The 13,808-nt window shown below is 41.7% G+C and overlaps 1 protein-coding gene across 2 annotated transcripts; it reads left to right on the plus strand.

Annotated features, from left to right (window-relative positions):
* The first annotated feature begins 1,414 nt into the window (after positions 1-1,414).
* ano5a (anoctamin 5a) lies at positions 1,415-13,104 on the plus strand. Of its 2 annotated transcripts, none has more exons than XM_049722052.2 (22): positions 1,415-1,682; positions 2,967-3,019; positions 3,335-3,463; positions 3,531-3,572; positions 6,255-6,356; positions 6,969-7,040; positions 7,101-7,379; positions 7,469-7,588; positions 7,669-7,784; positions 7,856-7,990; positions 8,066-8,171; positions 8,303-8,363; positions 8,641-8,792; positions 9,021-9,101; positions 9,693-9,915; positions 9,997-10,175; positions 10,253-10,350; positions 10,433-10,563; positions 10,848-11,053; positions 11,151-11,344; positions 11,448-11,553; positions 11,677-13,104. In XM_049722052.2, the coding sequence occupies exons 1-22, from the start codon at positions 1,619-1,621 to the stop codon at positions 11,953-11,955; spliced, it is 2,928 nt and encodes a 975-aa protein (XP_049578009.1). In that variant the 5' UTR covers positions 1,415-1,618; the 3' UTR covers positions 11,956-13,104. The 2 variants fall into 2 exon arrangements, with proteins under 2 accessions (XP_049578009.1, XP_049578010.1); XM_049722053.2 differs by lacking the exon at positions 9,021-9,101 and adding an exon at positions 9,375-9,452 and having other exon boundaries at positions 1,416-1,682.
* The last annotated feature ends 704 nt before the right edge of the window (positions 13,105-13,808 follow it).

A 13,808-nucleotide genomic window follows, 5' to 3' on the forward strand; every position in this document is an offset into this window, starting at 1 on the left:
GTGTGTCCATCTTAAAATTTCCACTTTCAACTTGTATTTACTGTAAGCGATATACTGAATTACATACTGTATATTCCAATATTACAGTTCATCGGATCAAAATCAAAGGTGGTCCTGCTTGTCTTGTCATTACTGGCAACTGTTTACCATTAGACATTGGCAGTGTACACCCAAGAAGCACCACATGTTGCGGAGGACAATATGAGACTGAAGAAAAAGTGGTTAGGGGAAATGAGTAGCTGTATTTCTGTGCATGCTGCCACACCCCGCAGTGCAGCCCAACGTAATTACACAAGTACAGGATGATGGAGGCCACATGAAGGACAGCAAGAAGGCTCGGACACTAAATTTAAATTCATGGGCGATGGCAAGGGAGAGGCTTTCCTGAACTGGAGGACAGGGTGCAGAGTGGAATTGAGGTTAAACGCTGTGAACTGCAGCAGAGAATATAAAAATGTCACAAAACGTTGCTTGTTACACTTTAGTTGTATTTCCTCATTTATTACATTTTTGGAGCCATACTCGGCAGCCATGTTCAGGGCAGCAGATATCCACCATTGCAATTACTTAATAAGGCTGGTGTAAACCTTTCCTGACTGTAACCTTATCATCCAATTATAATTTAGTGTGAAGTGCTTTGAGGGCCTTAGTGTGCGGAAAAGCGGTATACAAGTGACATAGTTATCATTTAAAACACCAAGAAACGATTGTATTTCATCCAATTAAGGTGATTCCTTGTTTTTGTCAAATGACAACAGCACTATGCTTCCTGGGGTCTTTTATATTGTAATACTGCGATAAATGCGCATTTTACATTAGCAAAATCTAATGACAAGTAAAAGTAAATTACCAAGTAAAAATGTCAGAACAAAATTGACATTTTAAACATTTCATTTGATCATACTGACTCACTTTCATCCCTGTCTTGTATTGTATTGTCATACCATTTGTATAAAAACAGATAAAAGACAACGTAAAATAACAAATACTTTTGTAGTTAAAGCGACAAATTCCAACACACGATTGGCTGGCATATGTGACGTCACATCGTTCAATCAAAGTTTTTGAAACAACGAATGGGCAAAAAAAAAAAAAAAGAAAAAACAATGTGAGTGGGCGTGACAACGCAATATCATAGGGCAAACCAAGTTAATAAACAAAACACGTAGTTGCAACCTTTAGAAAAATATCACATCAAACAAAATGTCGTTTACTTCATGCAGGTGCAGGATGCGCAAGTTGCCCCAGCTTAACTAAGCGGGACATCATTAGTTAGTTTACATTTAGTCGTCTTTGTACTAAAAATGTGCACTTCAATGTCATATCTAAATTACAAGTAGGCTCTCAGTTTTCCGTCAGGCTCATATTATTGGCTTGAGACGGGTCGCCACTCCCCTCGCGGACCTCCCTCTGCGCAGTTGGGGGGGGGGGGGGACGTACGGTAGCAGGCGGCGGTCAGGTCACTGAGTGGAGGGAACCCCGGGGACCAGGTTGCTGAGTCATCCGGTAGAAGTCAGCCAGAAAGGAGAAAGACCCCGAGGAAGGTCGTCTTTGTCTCGGGACACACTCGGCTAGATGTGGATTAACGCGCTCCTTTTGGCCAGTCAAAAGACTCGACATGAACCGAGGCAGGAGTGGAGTGGATAATTTGATAGAGATGAGCCCGACTGACTCTTATCATGGTGAGTAGCTGAAGCACCATTAGTTTTCATTGCATGACTCGTAAAGTGTTTAAATTGGACGGTACTGGCGCCCACTGAAATTATCCGAGGTGGTTTGACTCTGGAGGGGGTTGTATTACAGTATAAGGATGTCAACTCTGCAAAACCAATTTCATATTGAGATTATTATTGCTCAACTGTTTCAGCCAGTGAAAGCTGTCCTTCACATAGGATTGTTTTTCCCATTGAGATGAGGTCATCACTACATACACCTTAAAAATGACTCTCTAGTTTCGCCACCTCAATACTTTTGCATCTTAAAATAAATTGAAATAAAGTGATGTGCATTAAAAAAACTATTACTGATAATTATAATTAAAGGTTCAACTTTAAAAGCATAAAAGCTGTCAGTGACATCCCACCTGTGTCTGACCAAACTTTGTTGGCTGCCTGCTGTTCCACCAGCGGCCTGTTGGCGGTCTCAAGTGTATAAAGTAAAGAGAATAAGAGTTCTGGAATCATAGACATTTCCATCAGTGTTGACTAGTGTTACATCTTGTCAAAATGATCCTTTTTACATATGCATTGCAACATTAAATAATCAACACTATCCATCTTGAATGGTTGTCCTAAGTTTAGCCTCCTCGCAAGTATGTTGTGGTGTGAATGGAAAGAGTGACTTTTCAAGCTACTCAGTCTGACAGCTGGCCCTCTTACTGGAAACAGCCTCACAGAGACAGGCTGCCACTAGTCCCCCCAAAAAATCTCTCTGGTTCTAACTTAATTTGGCTTCCACAGATGACACTGTTTTTGTGGCTACTTGTGAACATGCTTCTAAAATGTCATCTCAAAAGAAACACTTGCAATATGTGTATCTTGTATCTTCTGAACAAAGTTGTGACTATCAAGCTACGTGCTTGCTGCTTGCTTACAGGCACTCTTCCAGTTGTGCAGAAATAGATTTAGTTCTGTAATTCTGATGGTATTTGGTTATGTAATTTATGTGAATGTCTTGTCTCTAAAAATGGAATTAATTTGTTAGGCAGTGTTTTGACTTGACACACTGACTGCACATGACACCATAAGTGTGTCATAGCCATGTTCTGTGGCTGGTGGGAACCTTAGTCCAAAAATAGACCCCAACTCTGACTACACTAAACCTTTCTGCAGCTGTTGATTAAAACTTTCCAAGTCCACTTCAGTGCCACAGAAATGCCTGCCACATTCTTGAATCAATGAATCAGTGTTGTTACTCGAACCTGGGTCTGACATTATTTTTGTGGTTCTCATGTTGTTGTTTTGCAGATGATATAAATGGCTACCACGGCGGCCCAGGATCTCGACATCGAGAATCAGCGGTAAAGACAACATGCATTCCTTAAAAATCTATTAATTGATTAGAGTTTGATTCTGTGATTTGCACATTTTGGATACTGCTATCAACTTTCAACTTTGCGGGGACAGTTTGTGAAAGGCCCTTTTTTTGTTCCAGCATGACAGTACTCAAGTGCACAGACAACTAGCCAAGAGATCTGAGATTGCAAACCAGGCCCGTTTTTTTTTTTTTTTTATGAAGGCAGTCCTGTTTTTAGTCAGTCTTATATGGAACTGCAGGTTTTGAAAGTCTTGAGATGGCCCCATGCTAATGTATCCTCCTCCCCGTCTTCCTAAAGTGTCATGATGTGTGTGTGGAGACCTGTGAGTCTCTCAACACCAGCATGGCTACGCTGGTCTCGTCTGACCACAGTGATGAAGATCAGATGGACGCTCACACTTTAGAGCCCATCAGTTCTTTGACAGGGGTAAGACACTAGTGGGACTCTACTGTGAGGCTCACCTCACTGTCAACTGGGTTCCTTTCCTCCACAGTTCTGGAAAAAGCGGGCGCTGTTCCTCACGTTTCGTTCGAGGGTATGGCATGGTAAAAAACATGCTTTTGATGTGATGCAATTCCATGCGTCGTATTGTTTGCGTATTGTTTGTCGGCTGAAATCAATATGCACGAGCTGGTTGTTTGTTGCATGTTTTTAACTCCTGCAGAGTCATGGAAACATGCTGGGGTGGTGCATCATGAGAGTTCATTAAAGCTGCTTTCTTCTCACTTATGAGTTTTATGCTTCACTGAGGTGGAAGTGGTAATTGGAGTGTTTGCTACTTATTGGCCTCGGCGTGTGTTTGTGTGTCTTTTGTATTTATTGACCTCAGCATCATCAGCTCAGTGGCCTAGTAGTAGAGCGTCCGCCCTGAGACTGGAAGGTTGTGGGTTCAAACCCCGGCCGGGTCATACCAAAGACTATAAAAATGGGACCCATTGCCTCCCTGCTTGGCACTCAGCATTAAGGGTTGGAATTGGGGGGTTAGATCACCAAATGATTCCCGAGCGCGGCACCGCTGCTGCTCACTGCTCCCCTCTCCCCCAGGGGATGGATCAAAATCACATGGGGATGGGTTAAATGCAGAGGACAAATTTCACCACACCCAGATGTGTGTGTGACAATGATCATTGGCACTTTGGGGGGGACTTTATCGATCCAGATGCTGCACTGAACTTACAGGGAGGGCTGCACTTGAGAGATTTTCTTAACTTGCATTACTGAAAATGTATTTTGAGGAAGATTTTTAAAAATGACACCAAAAACTGTTGGTGGGATGTGGCTGTGCTGAAATATCCAATTAAATTCAAAAACATGGTAAAGGGATGTCAGCACACACCAGCCACCATTTCAAGGACTAAATCCCAAATCAATGTTCTAAAAGGCTTTTGATATTTTTATAGACATTTTACAGCACAATTCAAACCTTTACTTGGGGTTAATCAGAGGAACTTTAAATGTGATTCGTTGATTATGAATACAGGATGTGTGGGTGGGTGTGCACACTTATGCAACCGCATTATCTCAATTGTTTATATCAACTTACCTTTTGAAAACATTTATTTTTTCCCCCTCCAATTTGAGTTGTACAGAATGTAGGTCACATTGGTGGAGCCAATTTTGAAATTTTATTTATTTTTTTCGCAAATGCCCAGCATTTGACCAGGGGTGTGTAAACTTGAATTTCTAAGTAGTATTTAGGTGCCAAGAATGTCAACCTCTAAAAAAGTCTTAATTAAAAATATTAGTTTTACGTTTCCCCTTGAAATTAGTAACTTGCTGTGTTACACCATGTTTTACACATACCACATACATAATGGAATAGAAAGCAGACAAGAAAGGAAGCAAGACATCACCCAGTAGTTTGAGGTTAGCGGCGGATGGACAGACCTCGAGCCGCTCCACTTGGCAGACGTGGCTCCAAACAGAAGCACATATGGCGGATCTGTAATTACAGCAAATTAGAGAGTTTTTTTCTCCGTTGTTACGGAAGGCTGCCACCCTCGCATGGTCAGCATGAAGTAATTCAATGCAAGAACAAATGTGGGAATTCGGGCTTTATTTGGGATCAGACAGCAGTTGAATAAGTTAAACATTTAGACTTAAAGGCTGCTCTGGCAAATGAGAGTCCAGCTCCCCCCCCCCCCCCCACACACACACACACACACAAAGGATTTGCACATATTGATTGATTGCTTTTAGACTCTTGAGTAGCCAGACCGCAGCGCTTCACCCTTTATCAGCCCCTTCAAAATAGATTATTCATGATATAAATGTTTTTTTAATGGAATAGCCATGGCTGCTATTGAATTAGCCTGCTAGCAGATAGCATTTCCCATCCTAGTAGGCTTTTTTTTTTTTTTTTTTGCCCTCTGAGCTCCCTTCCACCTCAAGTCTTTGCGTGAGCGAGTGAGGGCTTGCAGTGAGACTTGAAGGCAGCAATGCTTTGAGTGCTCGCCTGCACACACTGGAGGAAGCCGAGGGCGCTTGTTCGGGAAGCCGGCTTTTTCCCTGATGCATCAGAGCCATAAAGGGAGGAGGGACATGGAGGTAAAGTGCGTTGTCTCCTCCTTGCAGAGTCCAGACAGGCAGGGCCCACTTTTGCTGGTGGTGGTGGGTGGTGTCTTTCTACTAAAAGTGTTTTGCAACTGTGGTGATGTTGGTTATGTTTAGCTGAGCGAACAGCTGAAGAAGCACCGGCCGCTAGCAGACATAATGTCCTGTCCTCTTTTGAGCCATTCCTGTGCAGTTGTTTTGCCTTGAGCAAAGCACTGCAGGGGCTGCTGCTGACTAATCCTCATACCTGACATGTACACAGGCTGCATTAAAATTGATTAAGCCCAATAAAAGTGCATGAATTACAGGGGAGAAATGCTAAATTTTGCTATCTGATTTATTATTATCGAGTGCTCTTGGCATTACCATGCTAACCCAATGTAATTTGAGCAATATATATTATATTATATTATATTATATTATATTATATTATATTATATTATATTATATGCTTTTCCCCCCAAATACTTACTAAAGTGAATGCAAATGCAACTTTTGGCTACTCGACCTGCCTCTGCATAACATTATGGTATGAATTGAAGTCCACACATCACTTGCCTGCTTTGTACTGACACACAGACTGTGAGATGTTATTAATTGCACTCAAAGATATTTGTCATTCTAATCACACATGCATGTTGTGACCTCCGCTATCCCGTCTTAGATCGAGAGACAGCAGCAGAGCAAAGACTCTGTGTTCTTCCGCGATGGAGTGCGCAGGATTGATTTTGTCCTGGCCTACACTGACGAAAATGCGAGCAAACAGGTAAGAAACAAGTGCACAGCATACCAGCTCTGCCGAACCCCTGAAGCCGACTCACCGAACCCCTAGGGTTCGATCGAACCCAGATTATGAACCACTGCATTAGCCCTTTTTGAGTTGTCTGGGAAAAAACGTTTTTTACAGGATGTCCCCCAAGCCCAGTAAGTGTTTTCAGCTTCTACAAGTTATCCTTTGACAAGGTTGGTTTCCACAGCAAACTTTGTGGCAAGCATTGTTAAGTTGCTGAGATTTTTAGAGGTCGCCAGAAAAGCTTTCACGTCTGCTTGTTTGCACTTCTATGTGATTTTGGTTTGTTGAATTCAACGTCTTTTCAGAAAAGGCAAATCACTGGTCTGCCGGGAACATGAGCATTTTTTTTTTCTTTCTAAAGAGGAGGAAATAGGAAGACACGTCCCGGCTGTTGTCTGTGTTTTTCGGTAAATGTCAGCTATAACAAGAGGCCCGTCATTTAATGGGCTGGGTTAGTGGTTTTCAAACTCCACCAAGTAATACTTATAAAAATGTGTAGCAACATATGACCAATGTTATAATTAGTCTATGATGCCGACAATACTTTAAAGAATAATAAAATATTGCATTATTTTCTACCAAAAGGGAAGAAAAAGGGAGCTCTTCGAGGCCAACCTACAGAAAGCCGGCTTGCTGCTGGAGACGGAACATAAATCTGTAAGTGTTCACCGATAGCGTCTCACAACAGAAGCCTGAAAATCAAATGATTTACCTCAGGAATCCGAAGATGGAAATACCTATTTTGTGAAGATCCACGCTCCGTGGGAAGTGTTGGCCACCTACGCAGATGTGCTGAAGATCAAGGTCCCCTTCAAGGCTAGTGACATACCAAAGAAAAAGACCATCAAATGCTTGGCTGACTCTTTTCGTCTTCCGGATCACATCATGAATCCCGAGCCGGATTATTTCACCGCTACCTTCAACAAGGATAAGTCTGACTTTTTCCTCATCGATGACAGAGACACGTTTTTTAAACCTTCCACTCGCAACAGGATAGTACGTATATTTTTCAACATATAGTTGCTCATTTTTATCTCAAGTTGAAAAGTAAAACCATACAATGTTTTATGTTTCTTTTTAACAAGGTCTACTATATCCTCTCCCGATGTCCATATGTGGAGAATGAAAGCATAGATAAAGACAAAAAGGGAATCAAGAGGTTGCTCAACAACGGAACCTACACAGCCGCATTTCCTCTGCACGATGTGAGAGGCTTTTTTGTGGCAATATTGTTGATATATTTGATCAAAAGAAGATTATTAATACTTTCTCATATGTACTGCAGTGCAGATATTGGACAAGATCTAAAGATGCTAGTTGTGAAAGTGAAAGATACAGTCTCTACCAATACTGGGCCAAACTCTCGTGTTTCTTCAAAGAGCAACCCCTCGACCTCATACGGTAATAAAACGGAGTGTTAATGTTAGTTGCATGTGCGTGTTCATACTAAAACGTGTTCTCTCCCTTGACAGGAAGTATTACGGGGAGAGGATTGGACTATATTTTGCCTGGCTTGGCTTCTACACTGAGATGTTGTTTGTTGCCGCCATTGTAGGAACACTTTGTTTTGTGTACGGATTGTCCACATACAAAGATAATCAGTGGAGGTGAGTTTGGGAAGGAGCGCATTAGATGAAGAACGCTTATGCTGATCACTTGCTTTGATGTCCAATTGTGCTTAGTAAGGAAATCTGCAGTGAAGAAATCGGAGGCAATATTATCATGTGTCCGCTCTGTGACAAGAAATGTAGCTACTGGAAACTCAACATAACATGCAATGCTTCATGGGTGAGAAATATTTCAAAATACGTGCTTGACTCACGCACAGTCACAGTCACGCAAGTGCAACAATCTTTCAACAATTCATCAATTCAACAATCTCTTACTATTTTTAAACACGTCTTTTTTTTTTTTTCCAGCAATCAAATCTATTCGACAATGGGGGAACTTTGGTGTTTGCTGTTTTCATGGGGATTTGGGGTGAGTCAATTCAAGACTTTTAATTCTTAGCTGCAGCATCACCTAGTGGACCTTGTCAAACTTGTGCCAGCTTGTCACTAGAGCACAAAAAATGGGCTAACCGTAACTTTGTCTGTTATTGTCTACAATGTATTGTTTCAATAAATTGCTACATAGGTGGGCCATGTATTGCTATAATTTAAAAAAAAAAGTAAGAAATGTTATTTAATATAGCTCAGTACGTCTGATTTATGGCAACATAGAAACCCTGACAATCCACCTCTGTTTCATTTGACAGTCACATTATTCCTGGAGCTCTGGAAGAGGCGTCAGGCCCGTCTGGCGTACGAGTGGGATCTGGTGGACTTTGAGGAGGAGCAACAACGATTGCAGATGCGGCCCGAGTACGAGAGCAAATGCACCAGCCGCAAGCTGAATCCCGTCACTCAGGTGTTTATGTGCTGGACGTTTAAATATACAGTGGTGTCTTGAGCGACGAAAGCTAGCTAATACTAACATATCCATTTGTTTTAATGAGGTATATTGGCACACATTAACACAAATTAAACTTGTATCTCAAGGCACCACTTATTGGATAAGGACCGACTTGATACAAACTGAAACTGGAGAAAATGAATGGTTAAACATTTGTTTTGACTGTATGGTGCCCACCTGTAGGAAACAGAGTTTGTTCTTGAGAGGACTACAACTGACCTAGTGGGGAAATTATTTCTTTGCTGGGTCGCCGTGTTATTCTGGGTAAGGGTGGTGCTGAAAGTGGATTGCCAGTTTCATGTGGGAGTGTTTTTCTTGTGGTGTACGTTGCTGAAAAAGACTCAAAGGCACAAGTTTCCTTCTGTATGTGTGATAATTGGGCTCTCACGCAAATAATTGCTCTAAATTGGTTTGTTTCAAATATAAACGGTAATCAAAAGGAACCTTGTGGAGTTATTTTTCAAGATATAACAAAGTGTGACTGACCTTTTTTTTTTTTTTTTTTTCCTGTATACGCTTTGCTTGCTCACGGTATAGGAAGTGGAGCCTTATTTACCCGTAACAACAGTCACGTGTGCACGCATATGTCTGTCTGGAGCCACTGTCCTGTTGTGGGTGAGCATTTTGTTTACATATTATCTTTCACATTTATTTTCAATTCTAGCCACAGCCGTTTCTTGTTACGACCATAATGTGGTGTTTTATAAATTCGTCAACTGTGCATGTGAGGTGTTTCATGCATCATTCCAACTCTCAGCTTGCGTTTTGCCTGCGTGTCTCTATTTCACCTTATGTGTGGGGTTTTCCCGCTTCGTTCATCCTGTCATGGCAGCCATCTTTGTTTTTGTCCCAAAGATCTCTCTGACTATTTCATGCATCATTGGTGTGATCGCCTACCGCCTGGCGGTATACGCCGCCTTCGCCAGCTTCATGAAGGAAAACGCTCACCTGAACAAGATGGGCTCGGCTATCACCCCGCAGCTGGCCACGGCTGTCACGGGCTCCTGCATCAACTTTGTCACCATCGTCATCCTCAACGTCATGTATGAACGAGTGGCTATTTGGATAACTGACCTCGGTAAGAACATCGCCTCTCTTCGGTGATACATCGGAATGATTCAAAGGTATCATCTTTTTTTCTCGTCTATCGTTTCAACAGAAATTCCTAAGACCCACGTGGAATATGAAAACAAGCTGACAGTCAAGATGTTCCTTTTCCAATTTGTCAACTATTACTCCTCCTGCTTCTACGTGGCTTTCTTTAAGGGCAAATTCATCGGCTATCCTGGAGGTTATTCATACATGTTTGGCCAGACGACCAAACTCAGGAATGAAGAGGTAGATAAAGATCAGTATTGATTCAACTCCAGCTTCATTCTGTTTCTATCATTCAATTTCTGTCCGTTTACATTCAGTGTGACCCCGGCGGCTGTTTGATTGAGTTAACTACACAGCTGGTTATCGTGATGACTGGTAGGCAAGTGTGGGGCAACATCCAGGAGTCTCTGGTCCCGTAAGTTTGCCCAAATATTGCCTAGTAATAAACCCTACAAATCAAAATTGCCTGCTCTCGTTCACTTACTTGTGTCTGTCAGGTGGTTAATGAACTGGTGGCGTGGCAGAAAAAATCGTTGCCAACCGGAGAGTCTGTACACCCGCTGGGAACAAGACTACAACTTGCTGATGTTTGGGCAGCTGGAACTCTTCTACGAGTATCTGGAAATGGGTAAAATAGCCAGTTTAATTTCAGTGGTTATTTTAGGTACACTTGTGCAACCTATTGAGACACAGTACAAGGGCTGGATAAATTCTGCTTTTGCTAAAAAAAAATATAATGCTGGGGTTCAATAGAGAATGTTGGAGAAATTATTGGCTTTTGCTATTTTTGCTATAAATTGCTATACTTGCACTTCAAAGCCAGTTGCAGTGCAAGGCCTAGACAATTACATCCTGCAGATAGCAGCGTTCCTTCCCTAAATGACTTCCTTATCATTTTCCTTTGTGCTCCAGTGATCCAGTTTGGTTTCATCACTCTGTTTGTGGCCTCCTTCCCATTGGCTCCCCTGCTGGCACTCTTCAACAACATCATTGAGGTTAGAGTCGATGCCTGGAAACTCACCACTCAGTTCAGACGTCCCGTGGCATCCAAAACTCACAGCATCGGCGCCTGGGAGGAAATCCTGAGTGGGGTCGCTATCCTTTCTGTTGTTACCAATGTAAGAGGTGGACTACAACTTTTTTTTTTCCACTGGGTATCTGCCCAAATACACACAATGGCATAAAAAAAAAGTCCTTTTTTTGTTGTTGTTGCAGGCATTCATTGTTGCCTACACGTCTGAAATGATCCCCCGACTGGTGTATATGTATGCTTACGAGCCAGGATTTACAATGAAAGGCTACATCAACAACAGCCTGTCTGTGTTCAAAATTGAAGACATGCCACTGGACAGCAGGCCAGAAGACGACGAGATTCCGCCCTGGTTCAACAGCTCCATTACAACCTGCAGGTGTGTGTGTGTGTCTTAACTGTATGTTTGTTTACTACGGATTTTTTATCTGCACTTTGGTATCAGAGTGCTGAATACTAATACTAACACACCAATTACACAGGTACCCTGACTACCGCTACCCTCCTGGCCATGTGGATCAGTACACCCACACATTGCAGTATTGGCATATTTTTGCTGCCAAGCTGCTCTTCATTATCGTCATGGAGGTAAGCCTAATATATACACCGACAAAAAAATAGATGCTTGAAGAAATGTTCCTTAGTATAGTGTGTCTCTACATGGCCATTGGCCATGCATAATTATTTGTACTCCGCCTCTTTGCTCTACAGCACGTCGTTTTTTTTGTCAAGTTCTTTTTGGCTTGGATGATTCCTGACGTTCCGGCCGACGTGAAGGATCGCATAAAGAGAGAGCGCTACCTGGTCCAGGAGTACTTGCACAAGTACGAAGTGGAGAGGCTGACGCACCGAATCGGCGCAAACCTGGACGATTGTACCTGTGATGAAATGGATGACCCAGCTTTGCCTAGGCATCAGGGATTTTCTGAGAATCTTTATCACAGAGAAGATGGTTCTCATTCAGCAAAATGTTATGGTGGTGATGTGTAGACATTTAGAAATGTTGATCACTGGTGTTGACTTTTAAATGTCGTCATATAATGCCGCACGAATTGAGCTAGAGGTGTCCTTCTTTCTCAGCTAACCTGCTTCAAGCAAAACCTAGAAGACTTGAACATGTCTGCCTCGTATTTATGGCCTTTGATTCAATGCTGTAAAATGTTCACATTTTGCTGCAGTTAAAAGGAAGTTAAGCCACGCCTTTCAGGACTATTTATTTAGCCGCTAGCTTAAAAGTACACGCCTTAATATATATAAATATATAGTAGCTATATATCACATGTTGTCCTTATTTTGATATGCCAATGTTTTCCCGTCATATGTGCAATCGTTTGAACAACTCCGGTGTTACTTGCCTAAAATTGAGGAATCACTTTTTAGGCATAAAATGGCCATTCGCATATAAAAACCTAAAACCTTCAGAATAGGCCTACAAAACTACACTTTTTATATGAAGCATCAACATTTCTTGAAACCATAATCTGACATGTGACTTGTTTCAAAAATCTGTTGCTTTTACCACTGTGATTACAAAGGTGGTTTGACACAGCTAGATCATCTAGGCTTAACAGCTGCTGTGTGTTGTGAAGTGAAAGCCACCACTGAGTGAAGAGATCCCTTTTAATGGGTTCATGTTTACCAACATGCAGGAGATAATGAAAATCCCGTCACCTGCCTGCTTAACTGTGTTTTCTCCGTTATACAAAGCACCGTCACATTCAGCTGCATCTGTATGGAGAACGAGAGAAGTGTTTTGGATTTTAAATCGCACCACGCACTTGATGAGATGACAAGTCACAAGCATGCCAGTCTTTCCGTTGTCATGACAACACGTCCAGTCTTTTGAGTGTTTTTAAAACAGCAACGTTTAATGGAGGTTGCTAATATGAAGGATATTTTATTTTATAAAAGGTTGTCTCAATTGAAGTATTTAAATGTATGTAATTTGGTCCTTTGAGAATTTTGTACTTTTTTTTCCAGTTATTTCTCTGTGAATTAGAAACATGTTTTGAAGCCTGCTGTATTTTGGCATTAAAAAAAAAAAAAACTTTTACTGTACATGTTCTATCAAATCATTTGCTTCTGTATTTTTTTTTAAGCATTTCCCAAATGTCCAGAATAAAGTCCAGTTGAGCCCTCGTTTGCATAATTCCTAAATGCTCAAACTGTCCACTTGCACTGCTTTGCCGAGGACATTGGCAAGCATGAACATTCGCACAACAGATGGCTCGAGAAGAGGCTGCTTCCTAGTCAGTGTTTGCTCACACTAGTGGGTGTGGTTAACACCCAAATACGTTGGCACGCTCTTCTCACCTAGCAGACAAAAACACAAAGGCAACAGCCTCCAAATGATCGGTCGGTCTGCATCCACGTTGACTTTATAGACACATCAAAAACAAATCTAACAACATTTGCTCTCTGTTTGCAGACATGGCGAGTGAGCACAAAACATGCCTGTGCCTAATTGTTTTGCTTCTCCATATTCTTCTGCGGTGTGTACTTTGCAGACCTGTTTAATGATGCATTACGGGTACCAACTAGTTTCTTACAATGTCAATTGACGGTGGTTGGAAGTTGTTACGTTTGCTGCTGCCGTCTGCTGGTGGGGGCCTGAAGTGCACTCATCTTAAAATGTGTCTGTTGCAATTTTAATTATTATTTTTTATTGTTATATGCAGGCATGGAAGGGAGCAGATGTCTAATTTGACCTGTGATCGCTGTAAATGATCATGTTTTTTAAATGAATCAGACCTTACTGCTGTTGCCTCTAGCTGATTTATGTGGCTGTTCATAGAATTATTCTAGCCACAAATTAAATGTTAAATTAATTCATGCATGATTTA

This window comes from Syngnathus scovelli, chromosome 6, assembly GCF_024217435.2.
Source record: "Syngnathus scovelli strain Florida chromosome 6, RoL_Ssco_1.2, whole genome shotgun sequence".
NCBI lineage: Eukaryota > Metazoa > Chordata > Actinopteri > Syngnathiformes > Syngnathidae > Syngnathus > Syngnathus scovelli.

Excerpts from the sequence above, each read along its gene's own strand:
- ano5a (XM_049722052.2), top strand. The coding sequence starts at position 1,619 with ATGAACCGAGGCAGGAGTGGAGTGGATAATTTGATAGAGATGAGCCCG. Across the intron at positions 7,991-8,065 it reads TACAAAGATAATCAGTGGAG|TAAGGAAATCTGCAGTGAAG; the intron begins GTGAGTTTGGGA and ends AATTGTGCTTAG. Across the intron at positions 8,364-8,640 it reads TGTTTTCATGGGGATTTGGG|TCACATTATTCCTGGAGCTC; the intron begins GTGAGTCAATTC and ends TTCATTTGACAG.